Source organism: Loxodonta africana, chromosome 24 (assembly GCF_030014295.1).
Source record: "Loxodonta africana isolate mLoxAfr1 chromosome 24, mLoxAfr1.hap2, whole genome shotgun sequence".
NCBI classification, from domain to species: domain Eukaryota; kingdom Metazoa; phylum Chordata; class Mammalia; order Proboscidea; family Elephantidae; genus Loxodonta; species Loxodonta africana.
In genome coordinates, this window is record NC_087365.1 from 48020644 (window position 1) to 48036868 (window position 16225).

The following is a 16225-nucleotide window of genomic DNA, read 5'->3' on the forward strand; positions in this document are numbered from 1 at the left end:
GCCCCCTCCATTTACTCATTCATTCCGTAAGTACGATGGACTCTGGCATAGAGCTGTGAGCTCATGGAATTTGCATTCTACGTGGGGAAGATGGTAGTGAGCAAATACATCCTATAGGCCAAAGCAAATCACAAGGGTAGAACAGACTCAAAGGGGTGGAGAAATAGACTCCATCACCTGATGAAAGGACCTGCAAAGTCACATTTCAAAGCAATGGAATTTATGGAATTTATGACCAGGAAACATTCTACCTGGTTCTGGGGATACAGTCCAGATTTTCCCTGGCCTACGTTCTAGTAGACAACAAAAAAGTCAACAAGTAAAAAAAAGAAAAAATCAGAAAAATGCTATAAAAATCATAAAATAGGGAGCCAAAACCAAAACCAAACCCACTGCCGTCGAGTCAATTCCAACTCATAGCGACCCTATAGGACAGAGTAGTACTGCCCCATAGAGTTTCCAAGGAGCGCCTAGTGTATTTGAACTACCGATCTCTTGGTTAGCAGCCATAGCACTTAACCATTATGCCACCAGGGTTTCCTAAAATAGGGAGGGGGGCTATTTTCTGCTGGGTAGTCAGGGAGGGTCTCCCTGAGATGTCTGAGCTGAGACCTGAGGATTTGACCTCACTCACATGGAGGTTTCTGAGGGTTATAAGAAGGGGCCTCACCTCGTATGAGTCCCAGCAGCCACACAGTTTCTCTTGGCAGAGGTGGGTGGTGTGTGAAGGGGCCCAGGGACATCACTACTGGCTGTTGTGGTATCAGTGGTGAGCTCCGTTTCTTCCTCTGTCAAACGTAGGAAACACTCCCGGCCTGCTTGCAGCATTGTAAGGAACCACACAGGTTTATGAAAATAGACCAGATAAACTCCAAAAGGAGGTGGACTGGCAGTGAGACCTTCCTGGCAGCACCAGGCACAGACGTGGCGCGCAATAAACACAAGTGAGCCGGATACCAGGAGCTGGCTCTGCCGTGGCCACAGGAGGGTTGTGCGGATGCTGTGTGTTTTGCAGATGGGAACGGTAAAATACTGTTTCTGGAAATTGTCCACAAATACACCTTTTCTCTGCCTGCCTTCCTTTCACTTCCTATTTCCCTTCACTCCTTCTCTCTTTCCATTTCCGAGTGTGCTTTCTTTCCATTCTTTCTCACTGCCTCCCCCTCACATCATCTTTTTCCATTTCATTCCTCTTCCCCTTTTCTCCTAACTTCCTCCCTCTTCCCTTTATCTTCTCTCTCCCTTCTCCTCATCTTTTTTCCTCTTCTCTGCTCTTCTCCTAGACTCTTCTCTCTACCTCCTCTCTCCCCTCAGCCCTTCTCTTACTCCTTCACCTCCTCTCTCCCATCTCCACCTCCTCTTTCCCCTCACTTTCTCTACCTCCATGCCTCCCCTCATCCCTCACTTCCTCTCTTTGCTTCCCCTTTCCTCAACTCCTCCCACTCCCTCATCAACTCTCACTCCCCCGCCAATTCTTTCTTCCAATCTTCCCCCTCACCTCCTCTTTCTCCACACCTCTTCCTTTTGCCCCTTATCATCTATCTCATTCCCTCACCAATTCTTTTTTCCAGACTTCCCTCTTTTCGCCTTCCTTTCTTCTTTTCCGTCTCACCTCCTCTTTCCCTCTCATCTCTCTTTCCTCATCTCTAACCCCATCATCTCCAGGCCCATCCTCCTCACTGCCTTTTTTCCTCAGCTCTTCTCTTCCCATCACCACTTCTCCTCCCTCTCCTTTCTTCCCCCCGACCCGCGTCCCCTCTTCACAGGTTTCTACTCCCTCTCACCGCCTTTCTCCCTCCTCCCTCCATCTTCAGCCCCTCCCCTGCCCTCCCATCGTGCCCCGCCCCCGCCCCGCCCCCAGCATCAGGCCCCGCCCCGTCAGGGCACGGGGTCGACAGACGCGCGGCAGCCCTAGCGGCTCCGCCCGTCACGTGGTCACGTGATGCGCTCCAACATGGCGGCGCCGTGGGGCCGCGGCGTCGCTTCCTGACGGGGCGGTGCAGACGGACGCGGCCGGTACCGGCCGGGACGCCGGGGCCGTAGCCTTGCTCGCCGGCTCGTGCGCGCCGCCCGTCCGCGGGGCTGCCAGCCCCCGCCGGGCCGGGGCCATGCAGGAGAGCCAGACCAAGAGCATGTTCGTGTCCCGGGCCCTGGAGAAGATCTTGGCCGACAAGGAGGTGAAGCGGCCCCAGCACTCCCAGCTGCGCAGGGCCTGCCAGGTGGCGCTCGGTGGGTGAGCCGCCCCGGCCCGGCCCCACGCCGGCCGTTACCCCACCGGGCCTCAGTCGGCCTCCTTGTTTCCGCTTTCCCCGCCCCTGGGCCCAGAATCCCACCCTCTCGGCATACTCATTATATCCCCAGGGGAAACTGATGTCGGGGAAGCTCAGGATTGGCCCAAGGTCACCTAGCAAGTTGGGGACAGTCAGAGCTGGCTCTCCAGCCTCCCAGCCCAGGGCTCTTGCCACGACTCCTCGCTGTCCTGTTTCCTGGTTCCTCCCCTCACCACCCCAAGTCCTCAAAAGTAGCAGCCCTTGCCCCAAGTTTTCTCTTTACCTGGGCTTTACCGGTTCGGGTTCCCCCAGGTGAGCAGAATATAGGTGGGAAGAGCTGTCCAACTGGTTTCGGGGGAACCCCTGAGGCTCGTTTTGTAAGTGCCCGATTGGAGAATGTTTTCCTTTTATTTGGTGATCTCCCATACCTCTTTCGCTGGAGAAAGACGTGGCAGTCTGCTTCCGTAAAGATTGCAGCCTTGGAAACCCTACGGGGCAGTTCCCTGTCCTGTAGGGTCCTATGAGTCGGAATTGACCGATGGCAGTGGGTTTGTTTGTTTTTTAATCCGTTCATAGCTCTTTACCTCAAGGAAGGAATGTAGAGATTTATTCTATAGCTCCCAGGTGTTATGGGTTGCAAGAGAACTGCTTATTCTTGTTGGTCCACTAAAATGTAGGGTCAGTGAGGGCAAACATATTTGTTTTATTCACTGCTATGTCCCCCACACTTGCAACAGTACCTGGCACACAGCATATGCTCACTAAATATTTGCCGATTGAATGGACTGCAGATTATGGAAAAGGGAGAAACCCTAACTCATAGCTGGTTAAAACTCTTGGTAGCTGAGACCAGCATCAACATCCTATCTTTTAGTTTTGTTCACGGAACAAATAATTATCAGATGCGTACTGTGTACCAGGCACTGTTGTAGGCACTGGGAAACAAGACAGACAAGATCCTTGCCCTTTTGAAGCTTGTTAGGTGCCGCCAAGTCGGTTCCAACTCAATAGCAGCCCTCTGTAAAACAGAACAAAACACTGCTAGGTCCTGTGCCATGCTCACAATCGTTGCTATGCTTGAGCCCATCATTGCAGCCACTGTGTCAGTCCACCTTGTTGAGGGTCTTCTCTCTTTCACTGACCCTCTACTTTACCAAGCGTGATATCCTTCTCCAGGGACTGGTCCCTTCTGATAACATGTCCGGAGTACGTGAGACGAAGACTCACCATCCTTGCTTCTAAGGAGCATTCTGTCCGTACTTCTTCCAAGACAGACTTGTTCTGTCTTCTGGCAGTCCATGGTATATTAGGTATTTTCCACCAACACCAAAACTCAAAGGCATCAATTCTTGATCAGTCTTCTTATTCACTGTCCAGCTTTCGCATGCACATGAGGTGATTGAAAATACCACGGCTTGGGTCAGGCACGCCCTATTGCCTAAGGTGACATCTTTGCTTTTTAACACTTTGCAAAGCTTTGACTCTAAAAAAAAAAAAACCAAACCCACTGCCATCTAGTGGATTCCGACTCATAGGGACCCTATAGGACAGAGTAGAACTGCCCCATTAGATCCTAATAAGAGAGCCTAAAGTAAATAAGAAAATAAATGAAGTATTTTTGGATAGTAATAAATACTATTGTGAAAATAAAAGAGATGTGGTAAAGAGGGTCTGAGGGCTACTTTAAATTGGGCCTCCAGGAAAGTTATCCTTTCAGAGGAGGTGACATTTGAGCTTAGTACTGAAAGGCAAGAAGTATCCCATGTGGAGTTTCAGGAGAAGAGTTTAGGGCAGTGGGATCAATACATTGAACAGAGCTGTCTTCAAGCTAATTCACCACTGCAGTGCCTTTGTTTGGACTCTAACAAATTGACTGAGCACGTGCAAGTTTTTATTTTTTTGTCGCAGATTTTGATATTGCCATCACCTTTCTCCCTTCATTTGGTGCAAGGTATAGAGCTGGGGTTCTTGGGTCCTAGGAATGAGCTTGTGAAAATTGCTCATCTCAGGGAAGAGAGTCCAAAACTTTCATCAGATTCTCAGAAGGGTCTGAGACTCCCTCGGGGGTCAAGAACTATTGATATAAGAGGCTGCTGTTGTCCAGATAATCTGGAAATAGTTGGGTTTTTGTTGTTAGTTGTCCTCCAATCAATTCTGAGTCATAGTGACCCCATGTGAAATTCAGGATCAGTGGTAGGAATTTACCAAGATTTAGATTTTTTTAAAGCTTTTCTATTCAGACAACCAAGGCCAACTGTTGGATATTGTTGTATAAGAATGCAGGCTAAGCACTAAAAAGTAGTTTGTTAGTTAGGCAGAAGTCTAGTGTTTATAACCACTTTGAAATCTGCCTGAACTCTGTCCTCTCAATATTATTACTTAAAGAGTATTGTGGAAGTTTCAAAATAGTTATTTGGCAGAAATGTTTTCATTCCCCTTTCAGAAAACTTAACATAAAATCTCCACCAAATTGTATGTCATGTTGTTGGAACTTTCTTTTAAAATTGCCATATGGGTTGTAAAGGGCCGTAATGTTGAGAGTTTATTAGATAGATATAACTTTGTTCAGAAGTTCATATCTTTCCAACCAAAATTGTAGAATGCACGCACTTTCAGTGTGTTAGTAGTGAATTGTAAGAAATGGGCTGTTGTTAGCTGCCGTCAAGTTGGTCCCTGACTCGTGGCAACTCCTTGCATGATGGAACAGAAAGCCATCTGGTCCTGCACCATCCTCAAGATCAGCTGGGATAGGATCATTATGATATCCATAGGGTTTTCATTGGCTGATTTTTGGAAGTAGATTGCCAAGCCTTTCTTCCTACTCCATCTTACTCTGGAAGCTCTGCCAAAAGCTGTTCAGCATTATAGCAACGTGCAGGCCTTCACTGACAGACAGGTGGTGGCTATGCGTGAGATGCATTGGTCAAAAATCTAATCCAGGTTTCCTGCATAAACCCCCCAAAAAAACCAGACCCAGTGCCATCAAGTCCAACTCACAGCGACTCATAGGACACAGTAGGACTGCCCCACAGAGTTTCCAAGGAGTGCCTGGCGGACTCAAACTGCTGACCCTTTGGCTAGCAGCCATAGCACTTAACCACTACGCCACCAGGGTTTTCTGTGGGGAAGGTGAGAATTCTACCGCTGAACCACCAATGCCCCCAAGAAATGGCCTAGATAGGAAGTCATTTGATTACAGATTCAGTGAATGGTAAATCGGCATGGTGGCTCATCATTATCATTGAAATGAGTATTAGGAACCATTATAAGGGAGCCTGTGTGTGGTGTTGGAAACCCTGGTGGTGTAGTGGTTAAGAGGTACGAGTCCTAACCAAAGAGTCAGCAGTTTGAATCCACCAGGCGCTCCTTGGAAACTCTATGGGGCAGTCCTACTCTATCATATAGGGTCGCTATGAGTCGGAATCAACTCGACGGCAAGGGGTTTATGTGTATGTTGATATAAATTGGCCATCTTTTTAAAGAGAGTCATTGTGTGTCATAGCTGTTAAATAGAATGACCGCTTTTACTTCAAAACACAGTGAAGTACCTGGAGATCTTTCACTCTGTGTCTCAGGGCACAGTCTTGTGTTCATAAATCCCATTTAAGTAGCAGTTAGAAAAATAATTGAAATAAGTATAGGAAGCATTGCAGTTGGCCAGCATTTTAGAGATTACCTTTTGTAGATTGTCATTAATTTTGATAAGAGGAACTGTAAATGACAGCTCAGAGTTGAACCAAGCTTGGATTATAGAGAGCACTTACAGAAAACAGCTTCTGTGATACGATTCCACTAATTGTAGCATGTTGGGGATCAGGACTGCAGGGACTGTATAGTATAGCGGTTAACAGCCTGTGCTCTCAATGAAAGCCTGCCAGCATTCAAATCCCTTGCCTTCTACTTTCTACCTTTGAGATTTTGAACAAGTTATTTAATTTCGTACTTTCCTCATAGAGCTATTATAAAGACTGAGTTATTGGACGTGTGTGAAGTGCTTGGCATGTAGTAGGTGCTCAATAAAGGCTTGCTGCCATTTTTATTATCTTAATATTATTTTAAGCGGAGACAAACCACAGAAACTATAAATGCCCTGGTTCAGTTTTCTTTTCTTCCTTTGGTTCCTCATTTGGGAATGACTTACTGCTCTATTTGGTTTGTAGATGGCAGTACATAAGAATGATATTACATAACTAAAAAGCTGTGTTCGTTGGAGTGTTAACTGGATAAGCTCAATGAAGACAGGGATTGTCCCTTATAAAAGCAGTGATGATCAGGACGGAATAGGCTTGGAGGAATTGTACTGATTTCATCTGAACTCAGTGCAAATACATCGCTGGGACTGCCCAGTTCAGAGATGGTGTCCTTCCACCCTTTACCTGGAGAAAGCCAGCAAGCCCCAGAGTAGTCTCACCCCCAGGACTTTGTTGCTCTTTACCTCATTTATGGAGCTTTGATGTATATTAATCATCTTAAACCTTTCAGCTCTCTGTTGGGGAGCATAATTATGTGCTTAAACCTCTCTTTTATAACTGTCTTACTTAAGAGCCATTTTCTCCCATGATCTCTGTTTAAATTATATTTCCACTGTTAAACTCTGTGGAGTTTGGAGACTTGACAAGATAATCCTAAGTGTTTTTAAATTGGGTATGGGAAAATTTGTCAACAATCGGAAAACTTTAACTGAATTGTTTTAACAGTACTCTTCATATATATTATATACGATAGGAGATGTAGTATCTCATTTAATTTAATGTGCACAAAGTGCTAAATAAGAGCTAAGTGCTCTGTAATTGCCAGCTGTCATTGTTCCTAGTCATTATCAATATAAAAAGAATAGTAAACATAGCTATACAGTTTTTCATATGAAATTGATTTTTTTAAGCACATAAATTAGATAATATCTATATAACATATCCTAAGCATTTCTACATTCCGGCACAATGCAATGTGTTTTATGTGCAGTTTAGTTCTCACTTAATAATTTCCATTGAGGCCCAGAGAAGTTAAATAAGTTAGCGAGGAAACCCAACTCATTTGTGATGGATCCAGGGTGTGAACACAGGCAGTCTTGGCTCCAGAGCCCAAAATCTTAACCGTTATTGTTGTTGTTAGGTGCCTTCAATTCATTTTCGACTCGTAGCGACCCCATCGTGTCTTAACCATTACTGCTGTGCTTTATGGAGCCCTGGTAGTGCAGTGGTTAAGAACTCGGCTGCTATCCAAAATATCGGCAGTTTTACTCTGTCCTGTAGGGTCGCTCTGGGTTGGAATTGACTCGACGGCAACAGGTGACTATGCTTTATTGCCTCTCCATATGAAAGCTCTTGTACAGGAAATACCCTGTGGAGCCTTTAAGGAGGCTTGGTGGCATAGTGGTTAAGTGTTCGGCTGCTAACTGAAAGGTCAGCAGCTTGAACTCACCAGCCACTCCATGGGAGAAAGATGTGGCACTCTGCTTCCATTAGATTACAGCCTTGGAAACCCTATGGGACAGTTGTACTCTGTCCTATAGGGTCACTATGAGTTGGAATCAACTTAGCAGCAATAGGTAGGAGTTTTAAAACAACCATTATACTGCAGTGAGGTTTCTTGTGCAGTGAAGGTTCGGTAAGAGACCATATTTCTCTGGCTGAATTTTGAGATGTATTTGAAAGCCTCTGGTCAAAAGAGTGCAGCTTTTTTCTGCAGGTGCCTTTGGTTTACTTTAACCTATGGACGCAGTGGTCCTGTCCACAACCAGTTGTGGGGATGGCACAGGACTAGGCCGCATTTTGTTGTGTTGGGTGTGGGGTTGCCATGAGTCAGGGCCGACTTTGACGGTAGCTCGCAACCACAGGGACTAATGGAAGAAATGAAGATGAAGAGCTGGTTTCATTCGAATTACTAAGTTTTTCTGACTTGTGAGATCAGCAGTTAAGTCTCTTATTCCGAAGTTAGGACACATAATTAATGTCTGTGTTTGGGCACAGCTGGCAGTGGAAAATCGAGGCTCAGAGAGCAAATTACCCACAGCCACACAGCCAGGTGAGGAAACACAGTGGCAGCAAATGCTCTGTCCTGACATATAGATTATAAAATCCATCTTTAGCTTTGCTACTTGAGCTGTTGAATTTATGAGATTTAGAGGCATGTGGGTCATTGGTGATCTTAGCTTGAGCTGTTGGTGTCGTGATGAAGGTGAAAGCCAGATTGGAGTGGGTTGAGGCATGCGTGGGAGGTGAGACATAGACCACAAGCAGGGACAACTCTTTCCCAAAGTTTGGCTGTGATGTGAAGGGGAGGAGAGAGATATGGATCATGGGAGTTTTTTGTTTTGTTTTTTCTTTTTTTAAAGATAGAAGATGTTAAACTCGTTTAAATGTCATTGAGGAGAGAGCCAGTCGAGGGAGTGTGTTCATAAATCTTAGTTGTATGTTAATTTGCATGAAATATTCAGTTTCCACGTCTACATAATATATGGTAAGTTGCCTTTTGTGCCATATAATTTTGCTGTTATTGTTGCTCTTCTAATTTTGATGTATTCAAAAAACTTTTCACCATTAGGAAGAACCTAAGTGAAATTGGAAAAGCACCAAAAATATTCCTAAATCAGCATGTTGTTGCTGTTGGCAAGTGCTAGCGAGTCTAATCCAACTCATAGCGACCTCATGTGGCAGAGTAGAACTGCCTCATTGGGTTTTCTTGGCTGTAATCTCTACAGGAGCAGATTGCCAGGTCTTTCTTCCATGGCGCTGCTGGGTGGGTTCGAACCACCAACCTTTCGGTTAGCAGCTGAGTGCTTAACCATCGCACATACTGAATAAAACCTTTAATCTTAGCAAATTCTGGTGTTTTCTTTGAGAATGCTAGAGAGCATAAAAGTTCTGAGAAATAACAGGATTCGAGACCCTGGCAGACTCCTTTTTGTTGAAAAGCTTTTAATGTTTCTTCAGGAGATCATCTGTCTAGAAACATCATCTAAATATTGGATTGTTGTTGATTACTGAAAAGTGTTGAATTATTGGCTTGGGGGAAAATTCATTGAGAACTGAGCTTGAGACTTTGCTTGTTGGTAGTCCTGTGTTCCTGGGTTAATAATTTAGCTTCTCTGGGCCTCTGTTTCCTGAAATGATACAGGTGATAACACCTATGTCATGGGATTACTGTCAAGGCTAAGTGAACTAATCTAGTAAAGTAGTGGGCACGGTACCCGTACATGTTGCCATCAAGGCAATTCCAACTCATAGTGACCCTATAGGACAGAGTAGAACTGCCCCATAGGGTTTCCAAGGTTGTAATCTTTACAGAGTAGCCCTGCTGGCACAGTGGTTAAGAGCTCAGCTCTTAACCAAAAGGTCAGCAGTTCAGATCCACCAGCTACTCCTTGAAAACCCTATGGAGCGGTTCAACTCTGTCCTATAGGGTTGCGATGAGTCAGAATCTACTGGACGGCAATGGGTTTGGTTTTTCTTTTTCTTTTTTTCATCTTTACGGAAGCAGACTGCCACATCTTTCTCCCGAAACCTGAGTCCTTAACAGCTGACACAGCACTTGGCCCCTGATTGATAATCTGCTAAAATTCAGACGCATAGTTGTCACCAGTATTTAAAGACGGGACTGGATGCTTGCTGTCTTTGCCTCACTTGTTAGTTGGTTTATGGACCTTTTTGCAAGTCTCTGACACCGGCGAAGCAAGTGGTTGGAGGAATTTAGAGCTCTGTCCTGGACTTGTAAATCTCAGGGGAGACTCTGAAGGCAGTGCTGGGGAAAACAGTAAGGCCATTCTTTATGGAAAAGAGCAAACTTGTGAAAATGTGTACTTAATCAGCAAGTACATGGAGTCTCCTATATGAATAGCTCAGAACAGTGGTTAGTTCTTACCATTTTCACCAGGCTTAGGGGCCCTGCCAGGAAAATACTTGACTTTCTTTCCAACAAGATTATCTTAGAAAATAGTTTTACATTTGTGAATTTATTCCTGGATTCTTCCTGTAAGAAGCTTGTTTTGGTTTACTGTCTTAGTTGTAAATAAGTCTTTTAGCTCCAATGTTTTCTTAGGTTTTATAGATTGATGGGGAGAACAGGCTTCTTGTGCTAGGACATAAAATTCTAAAATTTTCCCTTAGTCCTTGGGAGTGCTCAGTTCATATTTGTTGTTCTTTATAGTCCTGTTGTCTGTTGACTAGAGCAGGCCAGCATTCTCTCAGTAGATGTTTATTTGGATGTCAGACCCAGTGCCATGATGCAAGGGAACAAAACAAACAAGGACCCTATTCTGATGGCGTTTGCCATTTAATGGGTGAGATGGGCATTATTCAAATGATCATGCCCTCTGGGAAGTCCTATGAAGGAGAGAACCTGGTCCTGCAAGGGCATTTAACCAAGGGATGAGGAAAGACACCCTAAGGAAGTTACCCTTGAGATCTGAATGATGAATACAAATTACATAGGCTGAGTGGGAGGTATTGCAGCAGTGGGAACAGCATGTGCAAAGGTCCTGTGGCAGAGAAGAGCATGGCTGTTAAGGAAACTAAAATAGGTCAGTGCGTGGTTGGAGCATGGTGAAAAGTGGGGAGAGTGTTTGGGGATGAGGTGGGAGAGGTTGGCCAGGGCTCTGTCATGCAGAACCTTGGAGGTCATGGTGAACAGTTTGATCTTTAGACTGAAAGCAGTGGGATGACACTGAGGAATTTTAAGCAGGGAAGAGAGTGATAGGATGACCAGGTTTGAATTTTGCAAGGATCACTTGGATCCCTATGTTCAGAACTTGTTGGGAGGAAAACCAAAGGGATTGCTGAGGAGTTGATGAAGATGCTGATGTCATCATCCAGGTGAGAGATGTTGATGGCCTAGAGTAGAGTGGTGACAATAGAAATAGGGCAACATGATTGGATTCCTGACTTGTTTAGACGGTAAAGCTAACAAAGCCATGTGATATGTTGGTAAGGACATGAGATGGTAGATCGTTATGGCTGACCGTAGATTTCTGACTCACCTACCTGGATGGATGGTGGTGCTGTTCTTTAAGATGGGAGCATGGGAAGAGGACTGAACATATTGGGGGAGGAACAGTGATGGTGAGTTGGAACCTGGATGTGTTGAGTCTGAGCTGCCTTTCACATTTAGTTGGACAAGAGGAGTAGGAAGTGAATGTCTGAGCCTGATGCTCATAAGAGACGTCTGAGCTGGAGATAGTCATCAGAATCTAGGTGGGCACTGAAGGTGTACGTGAGGATGAGATGACCTAGTGAGAGAGTGCACAGAGAGGGAGAGATGGGAGTGAGGGATGCTTTGCCTAGGCCTGAGGAACTCCAGCCTTCCCTGGCTGGGCGGAGGAGGCTCCCTCTGCAAAGGGGGTGGAGACACGGTGGGTCAGAAAGCAGAGGTCAGACAGGAGAGTGTGTGGTTATGAAGGCAGAAGTAGAGAAACCTTCATGAAGGAGGGTGAGGTCATTTCCTTAATAGGTCAAATGCTACTGGGTGGTTAACCCATTGCCATCGAGTCAATTCCAACTCATAGCGACCCTATAGGACACAGTAGAACTGCCCCGTAGGGTTTCCAAGGAGCAGCTGGTGGATTCGAACTGCCAACCTTTTGATTAGCAGCCGAGCTTGCCATAGCTCTTAACCACTGGGCCACCAGGGCTCCACTAGAAGGTTAAGTCAGATGAAAACTGAAAAAATGCCCATCAGATTTAGAGACTTGTGAGTCACCGATGACCTTAGCTTGAACTGTTTTGGTGGCGTGATGAAGGTGAAAGCCAGATTGCAGTGGGTTGAGGCATGAGTGGGAGGTGAGGACACAGACAATGAGCATAGACAACTCTTTCCCGAAGTTTGGCTGAGATGTGAAGGGGAGGAGGGAGATGTGAATCGCGAGTTTTTTGTTTTGTTTTGCTTCTGCTTTTCTTAAAGGTAGAAGAGGCTTGAACTTGTTTAAATATCATTGGGATCGGAGCCAGTTCAGGAAGAAGGAATGCAGGAAAGAGAAAGGACAGTTCATTCGTTCAATCACCAAATACTTATTGAGCACCTGCTCTGTGCCAGGCACTTTCTAGGTGCTAGGGATTCAGCAGTGAACAGAACAGCCAAAAATCTCTGCCGTATATTCTGCTGTGGCAGACAGATATTAAATGAACTGAAACATAATATGACAAGGGTGATAAATATTGTGAAGAAAAATAAACCAGAGTAAAACAAAAAAATAAAGCAAGTAAGGAGATACAGTGATAAGGAGGGGTGGAATAGAGAGGTGGTGAGGGAGGCCTCTCTGAAGTGGTGACATTGAGCAGCCATCTGAAGGAAGTGAAGAAGTGAGCCATGCTGATACTTTGGGAGAGGGCATTCCAGGCAGCAAGCATAGCAAGTGCAAAGGCCCTGAAACAGGAACTTGTTTGGCATGTTCGAGAACAACAAATAGGCCAGTGGGGCAGGGTGGTAGAAGGTGAATTCTGAAGGGTAGCAAATCACAGAGAGGCTTGGAGGCCAAGGTCAAGATTTTGGATTTTGCTCAGAGTGAAATGGGAAGCCATTGAAGAGCTTTGAGCGAAGAAGTGATGTAATCTGATTTGTTTTTTAAGGGAGTTCCTCTGGCTGCTGTGTAGAGAAAGATGTGTGGTGGGGGTGGGAGAGTAAGAGACCAGTTAAGAGTCTTTTGCCTGGTGGCTTGGATTAGGGTGGCAATGGTGGAAGAGGTGGAAAGTGATCAGATTCTAGATATTACCGATAGCGTGACATTCCTGAGAAGGCAGGCGGGGATAGGATAGGACAGAGGTGGAAGGATTGGACACCACCTCTTATGACAGGAGAGAGCCCAGGGTGGTTAGAGAAGTAGGTCAGTCTGTAGGTTGCTAACAGGAAGCTAAGGGAGTCTCCTTGTAGTGGTTTCTAATTTCTGAGTGAAGTAGGAAGCCACCACATCGGTTGTGAATAAGGAGGAAGGCGACTAATGGTGATGATCAGGAGAGAGAGATGGGGTGCTTGAGGAAAGTAGAGAAATGTGCAAGAAGCCCTGGTGGTGCAGTGGTTAAGCACTCAGCTGCTGCCCAAAAGGTCGGCGATTCAAACCTGCCAGCACTCTGCAGGGGAAAGATGTGGCAGCCTAGTTCTGTAGAGACTGCAGCCTTGGAAACCCTATGGGGCAATTCTGCTCTGTTCTGTAGGGTTGCTGTGAGTCGGAATTGACTTGAGCACAATGACAGCAGGTGCAGAAATGTGCAGTGGTCACTGTGGAGAGTTAGGGAAGATAGGATTAACTGGCAGTATTAGGGTTCCATTTGCTGTTGGTGTTTATGATTTTATAAACCTACCAACTTGCCCTATTTTCAGAGGTCTGGTTAGGTGGAGACAGGTCAAAAGAGGATACTAATATAATCTAAGTTTGGGATTTTGCCACAAGTTAGGACTAAAGATCTGAGTCAGGCTTCTCAAGGTTATCGATTGTGCCTCAGTCTGATAACAGTCCTGCCAATGGGATCCATCTGGATAATGAAGAAAGGAGGACGCTGACATGTTGGCTGACAGTTAAGGGTTCATGGGCTGGAGATTCTGAAAAGTCGAAGAAAGGATCTACTGGTCTTTAAACAGATCACCTGGAAGGAAAGGAGGTTGTGAGCAGAGAACAGGAAGGAGCTGGAAGTGCCACATTCCAGACGGGGACAAGATTCAGAGTGTGACCAGCCACACCAGGCTGGCTTGGAGGGGAGGAGGAGGTCATTGGAGTGGGATTAGAAGAACTTGAGGGACAGCGCTGGTTTGGACAGGAGCCCTGGTGGTGCAGTGGTTAAAGTGCTCGGCTGCTAACCGAGAGGTTGGGGGTTTGAACCCACCAGCTCCTCTTTGGGAGAGAGAGTTGGCAGTCTGCTTCCATAAAGATTTACAGCCTTGGAAAACCTATGGGCAGTTCTGCTCTGTCCTCTAGGGTCACCATGAGTCCGAATCAACTCAGTGGCAATGGTTTTTTTTTCTGGCTGGTTTGTGTGGTAGGGAGGGGTGTGGCAGATGAGGCATTTGAGGAGAGTAGAAGGTTTGAAGGGGTATTATGGAATCACATGGACCAGTGACGAGGTCACTGGTCATTGTTGGGTTTGAGGTTGGTTATGGTCATCGTTGGACTCACCTTGGGAGTGAAGGGGAGAATGGGAGCTGGTGCCCAAGCTGCTGATGAATAAGGGGGTGTGACCTGAGAGGCTCATAGGTGACAGCAACATCCAGGTGGGAGTTGAGGGAAGAAGTGTGGCCTTTATCAGCTGAACCTGCTCACCGTACTTAGGTCTCCCTGCTTTGCAGTCTGCTCATTTATTGCTGCTAATTGCCCAGATGGCAGTTGGGAAAGCAGTGCCTTTTAAGATGTGGAGCAATAAAACAGGAGGAGGTATGCCCCACCTCCACCACTGTCTTCTCCTGTACCTGATAACTGAGCAGTTCAGAGAGGGCTTTGGAGTAGACAGCCTGGGTGCGGATCCTGACTCTGCTTGGAGCACTTCCCGGCTGTAACCATGGGCAGGTGACTTAACCTATTGATGCCCAAATTCCTTACCTGCGTAATGGGGCTGTTGAGACCGTTGCCGCCTCCCAGGGTGTTGACGAGGACTGAACGCCTGCCCTTGGCAGGCAGGCAGTGAATGTCAGCTATTATTACTATTGGTGTTCCACTTGTTTTCCTCCTTCCCTTAGCTTTGCTTGGGTCTGCCAAGCACCGGAGACTTTTCTGTTTTGCTGACTCCTGTTTTAAGATAAGAGCAAAAGAACTGTCATTGATTGACCACCTGCTGTGTGCCAGACTCTGCCTTAGTCATTATTCAAACATGGGATTTTTGAGAGAATTACCCGCACACACATCGGGGTCACTCGTAAGTCAGAGTCCACTCAGCAGCAGCCGGTTCTGCGTAAAGGCACCCAGTCTCCGGAGTACAGGGGACTGCTTGGTATCATCCGCATTTTTTAGAGTAAGAGGCAAGGTCTGTGGAGATTTCATTACCCACCTGGCATCGTACAGCTAATAGAGATCCAGGCCGAGACTTGAACCCAGTTCTGTCTGAATTGCAAACCTTCTTTCCACCACACCAGGCTGTGTTATACACACGTACTTCTTCCCTGTGCCTTTTTTTTCCTTCTTCTCATTGGAAAAAAAAGTAATAATATTATCCAAATCTATCCAGAACCCACCTGTTAGGTCTGAACCCATGGAACTGCTATATGTGCTCATTTCTGACCTGCAAAAATGGTGCCTTCTTGTGGTTCAGACTGATGCTTCTCTCCACCTCCTCAGCCTCCACCCTGGTCCAAGCCACCATCATCACCTCCCTGTCAAGAGTGATCTGTCAGAAATGTAGGTCAGATCATGCCTCCCCTCTCCTCTGCCCTTTCAGGGATTTCCCATTTCATTTAGAAGGAGCCCCGGTGGTGCAATGGTTAAGCGTTTGGCTGCCAACCAAAAGGTCGGCAGTTTGAATCCACCAGCCACTCCTTGGAAACCATATGAGGCAGTTCTTCTCTGTCCTATAGGTATAGGGTCGCTATGAGTTAGAGTCGATTCAATGACAATGGGTTTTTTAGAAGGAAGGTCAAAAGTGGAGTCCTTACAAAGATTCTATGCCTAATGGAGAGAATTTTTAAAGATGTTTCTCCCCTTCATCAAGGAGTAATTTAGAAGTGCCACTATTCCTACTTCTTATGGGGGTGCTTAAGTGTAAATTAAGAAAGGTAAACTGTGAGCGTAGGATTGGTGACTGTCGTTCCTTGGTCTTCTGCAGCTGCTCTCCCTGGTAGCCTTGCTCACAGTGGAGGGCCACTCTTCTCAGACACGGTCCCCTGTGCTGTGCCTACGCTGCTGCTGCAGGTTATGCTGGTTCTTTCGTGTTCTTATTTGAAAACAAGTGGTCTTGCCCCAGCAGGCCAGGAAAGGGGATTGGGAGACTCCAGACCGAGGTTGTAAACTAGCCAGTGAAAACCCCGCAGGTCACAGTGGTCTAATC

The 16225-nt window shown here is 46.1% G+C and overlaps 1 protein-coding gene across 5 annotated transcripts in view; it reads left to right on the top strand.

Annotated features, from left to right (window-relative positions):
- The first annotated feature begins 2048 nt into the window (after nt 1–2048).
- ARFGEF2 (ADP ribosylation factor guanine nucleotide exchange factor 2) overlaps nt 2049–16225 on the top strand; it is an 86914-nt gene continuing 72737 nt past the window's right edge. For 4 of the 5 annotated variants that reach the window (XM_003411757.4, XM_010591779.3, XM_064276183.1 and 1 more), the window contains exon 1: nt 2050–2229. In XM_003411757.4, coding sequence (XP_003411805.1) covers nt 2109–2229 — 121 coding nt within the window. In that variant the 5' untranslated portion in view covers nt 2050–2108. Of the gene's footprint in view, nt 2230–16225 lie in introns of all 5 variants that reach the window. The other variant, XM_023550360.2, reaches the window with a different exon arrangement.